This window comes from Cottoperca gobio, chromosome 3 (genome assembly GCF_900634415.1).
Source record: "Cottoperca gobio chromosome 3, fCotGob3.1, whole genome shotgun sequence".
NCBI lineage: Eukaryota > Metazoa > Chordata > Actinopteri > Perciformes > Bovichtidae > Cottoperca > Cottoperca gobio.
The window spans coordinates 500,116-515,300 of NC_041357.1; the positions used below are offsets into that span (position 1 = coordinate 500,116).

Genomic DNA, 15,185 nt, shown 5'->3' on the forward strand with positions numbered 1-15,185 from the left:
TGCTACCAGCAACAAAGAAATATAAAACAAAACACGGAAATGACGCACTTACCGTAAAGCAGTCATTTCTTCACTTATGCCTTACTTTATATCAACGTACACCAGCGTATTGCCAATATTTTGTATACGCCATATTTTTGTATACGTTATGCATTCGTCTGATACATTTTGTATAAGCAAGTGATACGTTATCAATAGGTTAGACATACGTATCTGTATATGCTCACTTTTCCGATCCGATGACAAGTTGGACGTATTTGGACTCTGACAAATTGTGAGCTATTTTTCGTATGTTTGCGCCATACGGATGCGTGATAGGGCCTTTAGTTAGTTACCTGTCACACCAAACCCAACTGGAATGTTATAGTCATACATTTCAAGTCTGAGTATGTGCAACATCTTGAGCACAGAAAAAGTTTTGCAAAAATATAAATAAAAATGTGTAGAGAAATTCACTCTTTACCAATGTATGCTCAATAAATGTATTTGCTTATTTATTTGTATCCACAACACACACAATATGAGCAGGGAATTTGAGACAGGGCAAATGTGTGTTTTTAACACTACTATTTAATCAGTGTGTCAATCTTTTTCTGTGCTCAAAATGTTACATTGCACAATATAATGCCATATAATGTCTTTGTATGAATACACAAGGTAAATGTTTTCCATTACGGTACACCTAAAAAAAGAAAATATCAATTTACAAAACAGATGTTTATAGTCACTTACATCTTCCGTAAGAGTTCAAAATAAATTAAACTGTTCAAAGCTGAGCCCAAGTCTGTGTGATGTTTCATTCTCCAAGTTTGTATGTGGCTTTAAAATAGTGTGAAGTGTGAGAGATGTTTATGTTATATATAATGCTGAAGGACAATAGCAGTGATAGACAACAAGATGTTCTTATTAATCATTTTAATGCTGGTGAAATACAAAACTAACTGGATGCAGAACAGTACAAGATAAACAGTTTCATGTGTTCTGAATAGACATGTAAAAACGTTAAGAGTAGCAGCAGTTGCTGTCAATAAGAGGAGTAAATTATAAACATCTGACATTTATTATTTTACATATATTCTGTTCTGCCAGTCATTGAATTACCCAAAACGGTGTGTACTCAGGAAATCCTGCAACGAGTGTAAGACAGGAGACAAAAACATGTCTGAGCTGAGTGTTGGACCACACATTGCCAGAACAATGCACATAAGGAAACTTTGGGTTGGTATCTGAATCTCAATCACAGAACACACAATTTACTTTGGGGATTTGGTCTCATTAGTGGTCAAAATATCCATCACAGTCACAATCCAATACTTAAAGGGTTTAACTGGGACTGCTCCTGCCATAGTTTCCATGCTCTCTGACCAGCGTGTCAGTGTGGATACAGCGAGATGCTTGTTGGTCAAAGTTCACTGAGGTCAGATAAATCAATGCAGAATCACGTGATGCACTGCTCTGCAGGAGCTCACAATCTGAAGCATGTTTAATGTTCACTGCATGCGCTTTTAGTTATTTTTACAAAAAAAACAAAACGGAATTTATTAGATTACGACAATTTTCAAGCAAAACATTTTCCCAATGATAGAAAGTTGTGTTTCCTCTTGTCAGAGGACTGAAAGGTAAACAGGACTTCCTAGTCTGAAGAAAAAGCTGCTGGTAATTCTGCAGGTAAGCCGCAACCTTTTGGTGGCAGTCCAAACAGAGACGTCATAGCAGCTGTTACCAAGGACACCATTTCTGTCTAGTATTAACATGTTGTCTGCATCTGGATATCATATCCGGATAAGGATAAAAAAAAGTTATTGCATGTGTTAATGCATGCAAAATGCAATGCAAGCGGAAAGCAGTGGGATCAGCCAGACCAAATGTGGAGGAGTTTTCAAGAGGTTTAAATGACCGCTGGTCAGTCCCATCACAAAAGGTACAGACAAGCCCTTCCTCTAAAGAGCCGCTACGACAGCAGGAGACTCTCCAAGGACAGCTACAACATGACAAATGATGGTCACATGAATGACAAGGATAGCCAATAGCCGATAACATTTGTACAAGCAGGCCTCCCCACTTGCTAAGAGTACATTCTTAAGTATAAATAATTTCTTCATCAGCAGGTTGACTGTCTCAGTGGCTGTGCAGCGCAGCATTAACATGCATTTTCTGTGATGCGATCACAAGTGGACAGCTGTAAGTGCAGGTGTGAATGACACATTGAGATCCTAATGCTCAGACCAGTTTTGGAGGTGTTGTGGGCCGTATATGGCCATATTCTTTAAAACAGTGTGTAAGCGAATGCGTCCTGGCTCACACTGAAGGACCTCTTCAGCTGACGTCCTCTGGTAGGAGGAAGTCAGCATCTGAGCTGTGCATTTTCAAACATTAGTATTTCTCATGTCACAGAAACCACTGACAGTGAATCTTGTGTTTTGGATATTATTATCATACTGTGTGTTTGTTCCAGTGCTCTGCACAGACATGCCCGCTCTTCTCCCCGGCTCTCTGGAGCTGGAGCAGCATGTTGCCTGGCCAAGGCTACGGTGTCCTAGTGGACCGTCTATAGACAATAACCTTATAGTTTTAGGTTCATAAAATGATCCTAAAACTAAAAACCTTTTATGTACCCAAAAATCTGAAAATACTAAACGCATACTGCAGTCAGGGGGAGAAATGTCCATCGGCACAAAGCCTGAAGGCAGCGCACAGCCCGTTTCTCATGTATTTTTAAATGGAAATGATCCACGCGTTATCTACATATAGAGCGGAGAAGTGAGAGCCATTCACAAGTGGTCACTAGAGACGCATGTGGAGACACCATCTAATGCCAGGTGTGGACTGACGTACCAAGAGCTGTCCACACAGAAGGTGCATGTTAACGCCATGTCTGAACAGGTTCCATGTGTCACATGACCCCCGCCTTGTACTTCATAGCTTTCCCTCAAAAGAAACGCGGACTTACAGATTTTTTGGGCCACTGGGGGGCAGTGGAAACAAGTTGTAAATATTACGTCACCCCTTTAGAGAGGGTATGGTGAAGCTGTTAGCAACCAGTTGCTTATTTACACATCCACCAGCTGTGTTTCTGGCCACCTGACACATATGCAATATTTCTCTGTTTTTCAACTCATGAGGTAAATATCTGTCTCTTAAGCTGCTAAATGCTCCACTACGTTCACCTTGTAGTCTCTAACTGTGTCCGTCTGCCATATGGTGCTGAGCAGAAAGTAGGCAATTAAGCTCTGTAAAGACAGTAGTTTCATCACATTATCAGACTTTCATATTGTCATTTCATTAGTTATTGGTTATTGTAGAAATATCAATTATAACCTGAGACATATGGTACGATGTTTGTTGAGAAGTCCCCCAAATCCTCCCATTGGAGTAGTTAGATCCACTTATTAATAGTAAGTGTAAAAGCAGGGGCCTGTCATCGGAGGTCTTAATCATACAGATCACATGTTAAATCCAGGTAGAGCGAGGATCAAGTCAAAAAGGTGATTCAGTGTTGATTTACTTTGAATGCCAGGATAATGTGCTTCTCTAGTTTCCATTCCTCATGTAATTGTGTGTTTATTCTCCTTTAGCAGCTACCTGTATGAACATTGAGATAATTTCAAAACCCTGCTGGCTCCATTTAAACCACACAACTGAAAAAGCCTTCAGATCCACATGTAAGCAAAAACATCGCAATATAATTAAGATTACTGGTTACACTGTGAGGTAAAAATATGTTACAGATAAAGTGGCAAAACATTTTTTAAATAAATCTTGATACCCCTACAGAAACATTAAACATGTCACAGTGTACACGCCAACAGACTACACCAATCAAATCTTTCCTCCAGCCTTCCCTGACTCAGATACTCGTCCATTTTCATTTGTCATACTCTGATACTGATCAATAAGTTAACATTAAGGAGCCTAATACACAAGGAATCAAGGGAAGGCTCACATGGATTCTTTACAAACGCCAAGATGTAGAATTGTATTTCTCCAACTCAAGTGAGTCTTAGCCCATGAGGAGTAATGTACAATACATTTTTATCTGAAGAATATTCTAGCAGATGTGGAATAACTTACATTAATTGTGTATATAATATATGTAAATAAAAAGCAATGGCAACTTTTATATTGTTAAGTTATTAAATACAGACATGATTTTGGATTTGCTGTAAGCTTTGATTCTATTGTGCAGGTAACGAGGAGTGAAGTTGTCCTCCCGGTCTGTCCAACCTCAAAATGAGTCTTAAATAACAAGACAACATGATAGAAATAAAGCCAACAGTCAGTGTGGATGGGCTTCTGTCAAGGTATTACATGAGTCTTAAAATGTTAAGTAAGAATTAAAGAAGTGGAAATATTGTCATTATATACAATTCCACTTCAAGTTCAACAAGTACATTTCCCATTTATTTTCCCCGTACAGAGGGATGACTGAGCACAGTGTGCAGACAGTGAGGGGGTCTGATGAGGAGCTGGACTGACATATTGGATATACTGGGACTGGCATCTAATCTTTATCTACATGGTAAAGAAAACTGTGACACAACATTAACATTTGTTGGTGAACTGTATGATAAATGTCAGTATAATTATTTGTCATTTATCCACAGCATTAAAAATAAAGAATTGAATATAATGTAAATTCTAAATGGTTTACGGTATGAGCATCTTTTATTGTTAAGTCTTGTGCCTTTTCAAAGTGGTTTGATTTTCTTTCTTCTGCGTTTTGTTTGGAGCTTATGCTTTGAGGAAGTTGGATTAGTGTTTATAGGGGAAGCTTTGGACCTGAATCTGAATCTAATACACTTTTACAAGTAAAAATCATCCTCAATTTAAAATGTTACTTAAAGTAATAATCTTGAAGATTTTTATTTAAATAAATATCTGTTAAATCACTATCGCCGGATGAGGTAATACAATGGGGATTGAGCCTACTGCCCTAGCATCTGCAGGATTACGAACTGAATGAAGATTTACTGTCTGTGGAAACAAATTCCAAGTGCCGACACAAGAGCAATAAAGATATTTAACTCTACCTTACCATGGGATAACAAACATCAATGACATGGTCTGCTTTTTTCCAACAGCATTAATGCAATCTGAGGTGTTCTGATATCATTGAGACACATTACATGGAGACATCTTGCGGTGCATCTTTGCATCTTTCACACTTTAAAAGGGTCTCCTTTAACCCATCTGCAGTGAAGCTCTCAAGCTTTGCCAGGTTACTTTTGACTTATGTATGCATTTTGAGTCCGACTTCTTGCATTGCTCATAATTATGCATTGGAACAGTTTCAGGCTAGTGATAGTAAACCATGTCATTCTAGTACTTACTTTTACAGTATAAGCTACTGAAGGCCTTCAAAATATCAGCCTATAGTGCGGTTTTATTATTTTACACATACAGTGACCTCATTTCACCACAATAGTTTTATCTTATTGCATCTTAAAACCTGTGATTGGCATTTGTCCATGTTGCATGGGAATTGACGATCACTTTTATTGTCAAAGGTCCATTAGCCTCAGCTGATGACCACCTTTGTGAGCCCAGTTAGCCAGCCAGCTTCTCAAAATGTTTTCTAACAAACTGCAGGCAGCTGGTCTGGTTCTAATCTTAAAACTTCATGAAAAGTTTCAGTGACTGTATATGAAGAAAAAGAAAGGGGAATGTAAAAAATGTCATGACAAAAAGGAAGACACCTTTCTGCCTGATAGAGCAGCACAAAACATGTCCTATACATGTCCTATTCAAAAGGCGTTGTTCTAGAAGGAAAAACAAAGCTGCCTTAACGTAAAAAGGCCACCTTTGCCATTTCACCTGTGCTTCAGTGCAACTGTTTAGAGAGGCAGATATTCATGGTGTACAGGTGAGTTGGAAATGAGCAAATGGCAGTTCAAGTACAACACAAACAACTAAATATGAGGTATGAGTCAGTACTCCAAACAAACAACCTGATACCAGCATAGGGTAAAAAAAGGTCCATGCAACATGCATGTTTACTGTACACACTGAAGTATGCCATTATATCAAGAGGAAATGTCTAGTGTCTAATCTCAGAGGTCAAAAGTAAAGATGTTACGTACTTTTAGCACGTGTAGAAATATAGATTTTACATCTATTTTTTTCCTTCAGATTGAAGGAAATGATGTCATCCCACAGATGTAAAGAGACTGGTGTTTGAGATGCAGGCGTTTCAAATGCAAGCCCTTGTTCTTATTTTGGGACTTCTTATCGTGTAAACTGCTTTTAAATAAGGGGATAGCCAGATTGACTGGCAAACTCCTGCAGTAACACAGGAATATAGGAATGTACACTAGCATAAATGGTAGATTAGATCTATTTGAAAAAAGCGATTGATAATCTCAGTGTGCTGATTGTTGAGTTTGGACATTTTAAAATACAATGAACAAATGGCCTGACCAGGCCTCAGGTTTGAAGATTGATTTCTTAACTCTTGGTGTCAAAGGTCCTTGAGAGATTTGACAGCCTTGGTCAGGTTGCTGTAGAACTCAGCCATGCTGGAGGGGAAGAACGAGTCAACCACGGAGCGAGGGAGGAAGCCACCCAGGTCGGTCTGGAAGAAGCTGAACACCTGGGTTTTGTTGGGCTCTCTGGAAGAAACACACAAGAAAAAATGTCAAACAAAAAAGTACTACAGTGAAGATGAACTTACACATGCTACAAACAAACGCACTACTTGTTTAGTGTGCGTTTGTATACTCACCCTGAGATGGGAACACAGATGCAGCCACATGGATGGTTGACTCCTCTCACGTAGCCCGACTGGGGAGGGCAGCCCGGGTGGCTCACATTGGTGGCTGTTTGACATTACACAAAGCACACATGTATACATGCATGTTTGTCTGCATTTTATTGATGTTGTGAGGGGTTGCATTTCTGTCTGTGGAACTGTGGCTCTCAACCATATGAGCACACAAACTCAACTGAGCACCTGCAGTTTTTCCTTCCAGTTAAAGGAACAGCTTGCATTTTGGGAGATATTTGCTTTATTGCTAAGAATGAGATTAGAAGATCTCTCCTATATGAACGTTATCAATCTAATCATCTAACTCTCTGCAATAATGTGAATAAGTGTATTTCCCAAAAATTGAAGTATTACTTTCAAAATTAGTGGGAGCTCTAAATGGGCTGGTTGACACATTTTTACTCTGGCCCCTTTTCCATCAAAAGTGCCTCTGTTCAGGATTCTTGGAACCTTGGATAGGAGGGCCTTGTACAATGCCCAACGGAAGTAAACAGAAGTAGCGTGATGGCAGATCACATTGATTACCTGCAAGTTTTTCAGTTATTACATCTATTATTTATTTATCCAAAAATCAAGTATGGACCAACTACTAATGAGACCACTGCACGTTCCTTAATTCTGATGATTTCTCACTTCCATTTCTCCATCCTCTTTCAACCAGTAGAATATGACACAGCAACTAATGTCGTCACGGGTCACACTTCAGGTCAAGGGAAACCTTTTTTGTTCCACCGGAGAACCAATTTTTAGGGTTCTGAACCAATTTATTTTTGGTCGAAATGTTTTGAACGGTTCAAAACTGCGAACAAGAACAGAACCTGTTTCATGTTGGTGATAAAATAGTATCTGTACACAGACCCTTGGGCCTCAAACACATATTGTTGGGATCAGACATTCATTTAAGGTAATTCTGATCTATCTGGTACTTCGATCTTAATTTCCATCATTTCTATCAGTTCACTGCAACAAAGTCCAATGGGGTAGGAACACAGGTAAAGGTCCTGTCACATATATCCGTATGGCGGAAACGTATACGAAAATTAGCTCACAATTTGTCAGAGTCCAAATACGTCCAATTTTTTTCCAGATCGGAAAAGTGAATTTATACAGATACGCATGTCTAACCTATTGATAGCGCATCACTTACTTATACAAAACGTATCAGACAAATGGCCAACAAATGCATAACGTATACAAAAATATGGCGTCTACAAAATATCGGCAATACGCTGGTTTACGTTGATATAAGGTAAGGTATAAGTAGTATTTGTTAAGAGCTCACTGTGTTACGTTGTTGAACGCTGAGTCTGTGAAAATGTTTTGAGCGTGTTCAAAGTTTTCGGACGTACCCAACGTGTGCTTCATAAATTATGCAGACATTACACATAAGTTACGTTACATTAGACGTGCGTGACTACGTTAGAGGTACGTTACGTTTACGTCGGCTGACGGTGAACCCTACAGCCAACTTATTGATGATGAGTGGATAACCTATTCGTAGCTTATGTTAAGCTTATCCCTGACGTCGGAGTAACTTATTATGTGTTTGTACAGTACAGCTAGCGTTTAGCTAGCGTTTTGGGAGCTTATTGGGGTTTGAAAATAGTATATAGGGTCCCTGTGAGTAGCTCATCCTCACTTCTTCACAGCACGTCTTGAATACACGTACGTGTACACATCAACCCATCATCAGAGAGCATTTGGATGCTGAGAGGCTGCGACAAGAGTACATTCTAGCCATTCTCCAGCATCAGCATGACGTGAACCAAATGGCACTTTTCCAGCTCCGTTGGCCAGACGCTCTGATACGTTTTATGTAAGTAAGTGATACGCTATCAATAGGTTTGACATACGTATAACAATTTCTTTATGTAGGCCTATACGTTATGTATACGTCAGCTACAACACCGCTGTGGAAAGGTTGGACTGACAAATTTTGAGCAAATTTTCATATACGCCGGCATACGTTTCTGCCATACGGAACTATGCGACAGGGCCGTATGTCTGCTGTGTTCGGCGTATCGTCTGCGTGCTTCGAACGATCACAATTTACCCTTAATTTATATTAACGTACACCAGTGTATTGCCGAATATTTAGTATACGCCTGCATTCGTTTCCGCCATACGGATATGTGTGACAGGGCCTTTATAAACAAGCCAACAGTTTATCCAGTTTAAACCCGGTTTCCACCAGGAGACATCCTGTGTTATATGTGAATACATACGTGACTACGTTACGTATACATCGGCTGACGGTGAATCCTACAGCCAACTTATTGATAACGAGTGGATAACCTATTTGCAACCTATGTTAAACTTATGCCTGACGACGGAGTAACTTATTAAACGTGTTTCTTTTAAACTTTGATGGATGTTTACAACTGCTTACAATTTTAAGCTTCACCTTTGTTTCTCTCAAAATAAATGTGGTTCATCTATTCCTCTCATCATCTTATCATTTGTAAATATATCCATAGATTTAAATTAAGTCTAATGAATTCATTGGCTCCACAGCCAAATTTCACAGAACGGTACTGCCAAATATACAGCTTATCAGTGGTGTCACTGGAGATCATAAAATGTGATTATCAACCTTTATGGGAAACAGTATTGGCTGGACATTAGATATCACCTTATTTGCAGTTACTATATATTATTGCCATGCTATGTAAAATATGTAGACTCTTTATTTTTATCATTTGTATGTGGCCCTTTGCACTGCCTGACACACTACATGCTTTTGCTAAGATTTATTTTAAATATGTTTTGGAGCAACCCAAAAAAAGCACACCAATATTAAGTCATAATGTCGCAGCTCACTAGTGGCACGATCAACTGCCAAAATAAGTGGACATGCACTGAACCAAAACTAAGACTAAAAGTTGCTACGATCATGTTGAGATTGGCAGACTGTCTGATAGAGTGTCCTCTCAGTTTATCTTTAACTTTTCCTGCTCAACACTTCCTGAAAAATCTTTCTTGCGCAGTACAATGGAGGGCAATGAAATCAATGCGCAAATTGAAATTCATGGTAGAAGGGTTGTTGTGTTGGGGGTTTTCTTGCAAAAGTCTGTCCTAATTTGTGGCTGTTACAAAGGAGAGGCAACTAAAAGCTACTTCAGTGCATGTGTGTTTCCACCCCATCTCAACAACTTCCAAAATCAGGTAAATTAGACAGATTTCAAGTCTTAAAATTATGTTTTAGGAAACCCAGGTGGCATAGTGGAGAAAGCACAACCCACCACCAAGATCCAAATTCACCCCCTGGCAGCTTGGCCAGGTGCTCTTTCAAACACAGCTGCCAGTGTCTGTGGTTGTGAAGCTGCTGAGAGATCATGTTCTTCATAGCTGCGTTTGTGGCTTCAGCTCCTACTGGTTCTTTGTTATTTGCTATGCAACTACGACACTACATAAAGTAATAAAATGGCGGTTACAAACAGCAGACATATCAATACTAGACCATCAACAGTATACAAGCTTAGGGCTCAGATTTTTTGGGAAACTAAAACTTTAACTAAGTTCCTGCAGTAGAAATGCAGGTTCAATTCACAAGTTTCTATTCATCGATAACTTTAAAAGTAATTATTTTTGGGTATATTTGCCTTTATTTGACAGTGTAGAGACAGACTGGAATTGGGGGGAGAGAGGGGTTTGACCAGCAACAGATTTTTTTCAAGGTTGGAATCAAACCCAGAATGTTGCAGTAATAAGCCATGCACGATAACCACTTGGCTGTGAAGGCACTCCTGCGATAACTATTTTTTCAGACATATTCCATTGAAGTCAAATCAGCTTAAATCTTCTGATGTGGGGTGGCAAACCACTCAAAGATGGGAAAAAAGGAAATCTGTCAGTAATGTGTGACATTCAATATATTTTGTCCATTCAGACCTGTAGTGTATTCACATCATAGTAAAAGATCAGACAGCTATGCATCCAAATCACTCAGACATACACAAACAGTCAAGCCCCTACTGTACGGCAGAATAAATCTTAGGAAGTACAAAGGAAACAAGCACAAAAAGTATAGGAGAAAATAATGAGTCGTTACGCACCATTTGATGAAATGGTACCATCTTCGTATTGCTTAACTAAAATAACATCTACAAAGTCTCGTGGAGCTATGATCCCCATGGCTGCTGAGGGCGTGACTGTTCGGCAGATAGAGATGTCCTGCGTAAGATTGGGAGACAAGGGAATGTACTCAAAGACTGAGTCGAACAAAGCAAAAGCAAAAATGAATATCACCTCTGGTATCACATGTATGCATTTAAAGCTGCACCGGGCAAGATTATAAAAAAAATAAAAATGTATTACTATTATTTATTAATTCAGTAGGTTGTAAATGATAACTGGCAAACACAAGATGAGATAAGTGACAGATCAAAATATAAACTGAATCACGTACAAATCTTTTGCCTCTCGTCTTCCTTTGGTTTAAAGTCTCATGCATGCAGTTTATTGACATGATCACCAGATATCTGGGTACTGCACTTCGTAGTTGGTTCAAAACAACTTTTATGCTAGTTGAAGACTCCTTATATGTTAAGACACCTATTGCTGCTTTAAAATAATTCAGACAATCTTGGGTGGAAATCAAAATAAATTTTAAACCTGGCTAAGCTTATACAGAATGATCATGTCAAAACATCCTCTAATCAGAAGAGAGAAATTAGTCACACACACCTCTGTGATTTGTTCCAAAAGTTCAAACCTTTTGACATTGTTGTCCCACTTGACTCTGAGCCCATTGGGTACTGGTTTCAGACAGTCCCACACTTTTTCCGGGCTTCCACTGACAATCCCCTCCCCCTTATAACTGCAGAGGAAGTCAGGAGATCACATTATTAAAAGGCATGACTGCCGTAAATTAGATTCATACATTATTGGACGAGCAAATAATTTAACCCCTGCACACAGAATAAACTTCCATTTCATCTACTCTGTACAACATATGTTTTAAGCATTGAAAAAAAAAAACAGTATTTTTTAAACTACACCTTCGATATACATAATGGAACACCATTTCTGAATTTCTTTTTTTAATGATTTATTGCCAAATAAATAAATAAATCTATATTTATTTGGCACAAAATAAAAGTCTAATTTTACTGCGATAAAAAAAAATATATTTTATATATATAAAAAATATATTTTTTTAATAATATATATATATAGAAGAATATAGAGATAAAAAGAGATTTTCTATTATATATAAAGAGATATATAGGAAAAGATTATTATTATATATATATCTATATCTATATATATTCTATAATATATATATAATAATATATCTCTATATAATATATATTATTATATAAATATCTATCTATATATATAATATATATATATATTATATATAAATAAAATATATATAATTAAATATATATATAAAAATATAGAATAAGAATATATTCTAATTATCTATAAAATTCGAATTAGACTACATTATATATATATCTTATCTAATATATATATATAAAATATAGAATATATATATATATATATATATATATATATATATATATATATATATATATATAAAAATATAAAAATTATATAATTATTATTTTTTGGCACAAAATAAAAGTCTAATTTTACTGTGATGTACTGAAGTTTTCATGACATGGCCTTAACTGTCCAGATCCAAATTCATCAAATGCATACACAGGTGTGTTAAGCAGGGTTTGATGGCCCAAATATCCTGTGTGGGTGGCCCCCTGTGGCTACGAAGTTTTATCAGGACTCTCTTGAGAATGACAGCGAGATTACAGTGTTACAGTGTCCTACAGAATTCGACCCAAGCGAGCGCTGGTAACACAATCAGATTGATTGGATGGAATGTCTTAACTGGTGGTCAATGCAGCACTGGGTCGTTTTGAGCTTAATCTATTACGGATTCCCTGTTTCCATTATTCCTGTTGCTTGTATTGAAAGCGTGGCAATGAACACGGCACGGCTGATTAGCATTCATAGTCAGCCCAGGGCACACTTTCTATCAGGCACCTACGGTACTTTAGGAAAACGAGGGAGAAGAGGAGCTAACAGCTAACGTTAACAAGTCAAGGTTCCATTAATATATATTATGATGCGTCCAAGCTGAAGTCAGTAAAACGTTTTTTTGGGTTAAGGTAAATTATAACATTATCATGAAGTGTACATTCTTAATCTTGTAAAATGTAGTTATTGGCCAGGAACTTGAAAAATACAGTTGTTTGAAAAAGATGTGTTCACAGTAATATAAAATGCATATTAAAGGGAAAGGGAATTATGACCTGGTTATGATCTATGCATCTTGAAAAGTGGTATAATCTTTAAGTGGTATTACAGTATCTGCTGATAGCCGCCAATAACAGCTAATAATATTTTTTGAACATCATGTCAAAGATAAAGTAGAATCTGTGAACAAACTCATCACCTTCATCACAAGAATAGTCCTGCCGAGACATTATTTCTTATTTTATTTTATGCAGTTTGAGTTATCATGCTATGTAGGACAGGTAGCATTATAAACATATGGTTATAGTTGTAGGCACAAGCCCTGGTGGTCATCCTTATCATTGTGTTTACCCTTACACTTGCACTACAGCAATGTGTTCTATCTACAGATTTCATTCATTGTGTTCAACTGTTGTTGAAATCAAAACCAGCTGAGAAAGAAAAAGAGAAGTTGAGCTTTCTCACACATTCCCAGGGAACTCAGACGACGGACGCCAAGACACAACCACGTCATTCTGCCAAAGAAAACAGTACATTTACAGTGAGCGACATTTGCCTATGTGTAATGAACGGCCCTGGTAAATGCTGTTCTCTCTGACACAACATATTTTAAAACAACAAAATAATTCAAAACTAATGTCTTTCTGTATTCTTACTTGAGGAGCTAGTGTGACAGAGAGCTCAATATCAATTGATTGATACACCAAGCTGATTGTCAGTCATCATTGAGCACCAGTGGCTGACTGTTGTCCACAGAATGTGCAGTGTGTTCAGCCTCATTAGCACTGATGGTCCTAAACTGCACTTAACTGTTGAGACAATTAAGCATGTTAATACAGTGTCTGTGTTGATTAGGTGCTATGTGTAGCTGAAAGAGTTCTGACAAAGACACGTACTAAGGCTGAGTGTGCTGAATTCGGAATATTCTACATAATAAACCTTCTGATCAAAAATGGTAACAGTGAGCAATGTATTAAATTGCAATCGCGGTTTTAAATTGCTATACATAAGACCACAATGATATTCATCTTTAACAACAAAAAGGGTCAAACACACATGAAATGCAACCTATGAATCTTGCATGTTCTGTAATTTGACAATGCATATCTGCCAGCATATGCACCACTGTATGTGCCATGCAAAAATGAATAGTTGAGCCTCCAGTTTAGTAAAAGTACTTGACCCTGTCCTGTAAGGTGAGCTACGCCGGTGAGCAAGGCCACATCAGGTAACATGCATCAGTCAAGCTAACGTCCCTCGTTGGTTCTCTATATTGGAACATTACCCGAGAACAGCATGTATCAGGGCCAAGTGGATAAATATCGTACAATTTCATATCAACAATACAAGCAGACAACAATAACAGCAAATATTTACCGATTTCTTGCAGACTTTCCACCCGGACTCATCCCTCTTGTAGCTCAGCAAGCAGTCACCCACTGCCTTCGCTTTTTGTTCATAATCCATAATAGATAGTAAAAGTTAACGTTACGTTACCTCGCTCAAAATAGCTAACGTTACAGAGGCTAAATGGTTGACACACGATAATGTTATCTCTCAATTTAACAGAAAAGCGGAGTCACACTGTAGCTGGGCTATGTAACGTAAATGCAGCAGTGACAAGTTACTTAACATTAGCAAATAGATTCGCCACTACAATGCTAGCGTTAGCTAAAATGAATGAAATCTGCTATGCAATGCCCGCATCGTTAAGTAACAAGCAGCTAGCTCACGGGTCTAAGGTATGTGACAACTGTGTCAATTAATGTTCACTGTACAATCTTTGTCTTCACGCGACAGCCTAAACCTGTCCCGTGCACAACGTTAAAATCCTAAAGTATTATAACGTATTCCCTGAAATACAAGAAGAATTCTTGGAGGAGTCAAATCATCCAGTCAAAAAATATTTCCGGTTACAGCTTTCAAAAGAAAACCCCTTTTCACAAATTTAAGCGCTTATGAAAATGTTCCATATGCTATAATAAAAGGTTCATTATATTTTCAATATGATTCAGTGATTTAATTGAGTATTTTACGATTAGTTTGTAGACAGCAAAACATCCAATTAAGCGACAAGTTTCATACATCTTATTTTGAAGGCAAAAGCGCCTGCCCGATTCTTTCAATCTAGGTTGTTGGCGTCACCAGAGACGGTTCATCTTTGGCATCACACACCTACGACTGGAGTCCTCGCTTGTTG

The 15,185-nt window shown here is 37.9% G+C and overlaps 1 protein-coding gene across 1 annotated transcript; it reads right to left on the minus strand.

Annotated features, from left to right (window-relative positions):
* Window positions 1–5,052: 5,052 nt before the first annotated feature.
* stard5 (StAR related lipid transfer domain containing 5) lies at window positions 5,053–14,881 on the minus strand. Its single transcript, XM_029426094.1, has 6 exons — window positions 14,363–14,881; window positions 13,451–13,500; window positions 11,450–11,582; window positions 10,819–10,936; window positions 6,722–6,815; window positions 5,053–6,608 (listed from the first exon to the last, which is right to left on the minus strand). The coding sequence occupies exons 1-6, from the start codon at window positions 14,450–14,452 to the stop codon at window positions 6,458–6,460; spliced, it is 636 nt and encodes a 211-aa protein (XP_029281954.1). The 5' UTR covers window positions 14,453–14,881; the 3' UTR covers window positions 5,053–6,457.
* Between the last annotated feature and the right edge of the window lie 304 nt (window positions 14,882–15,185).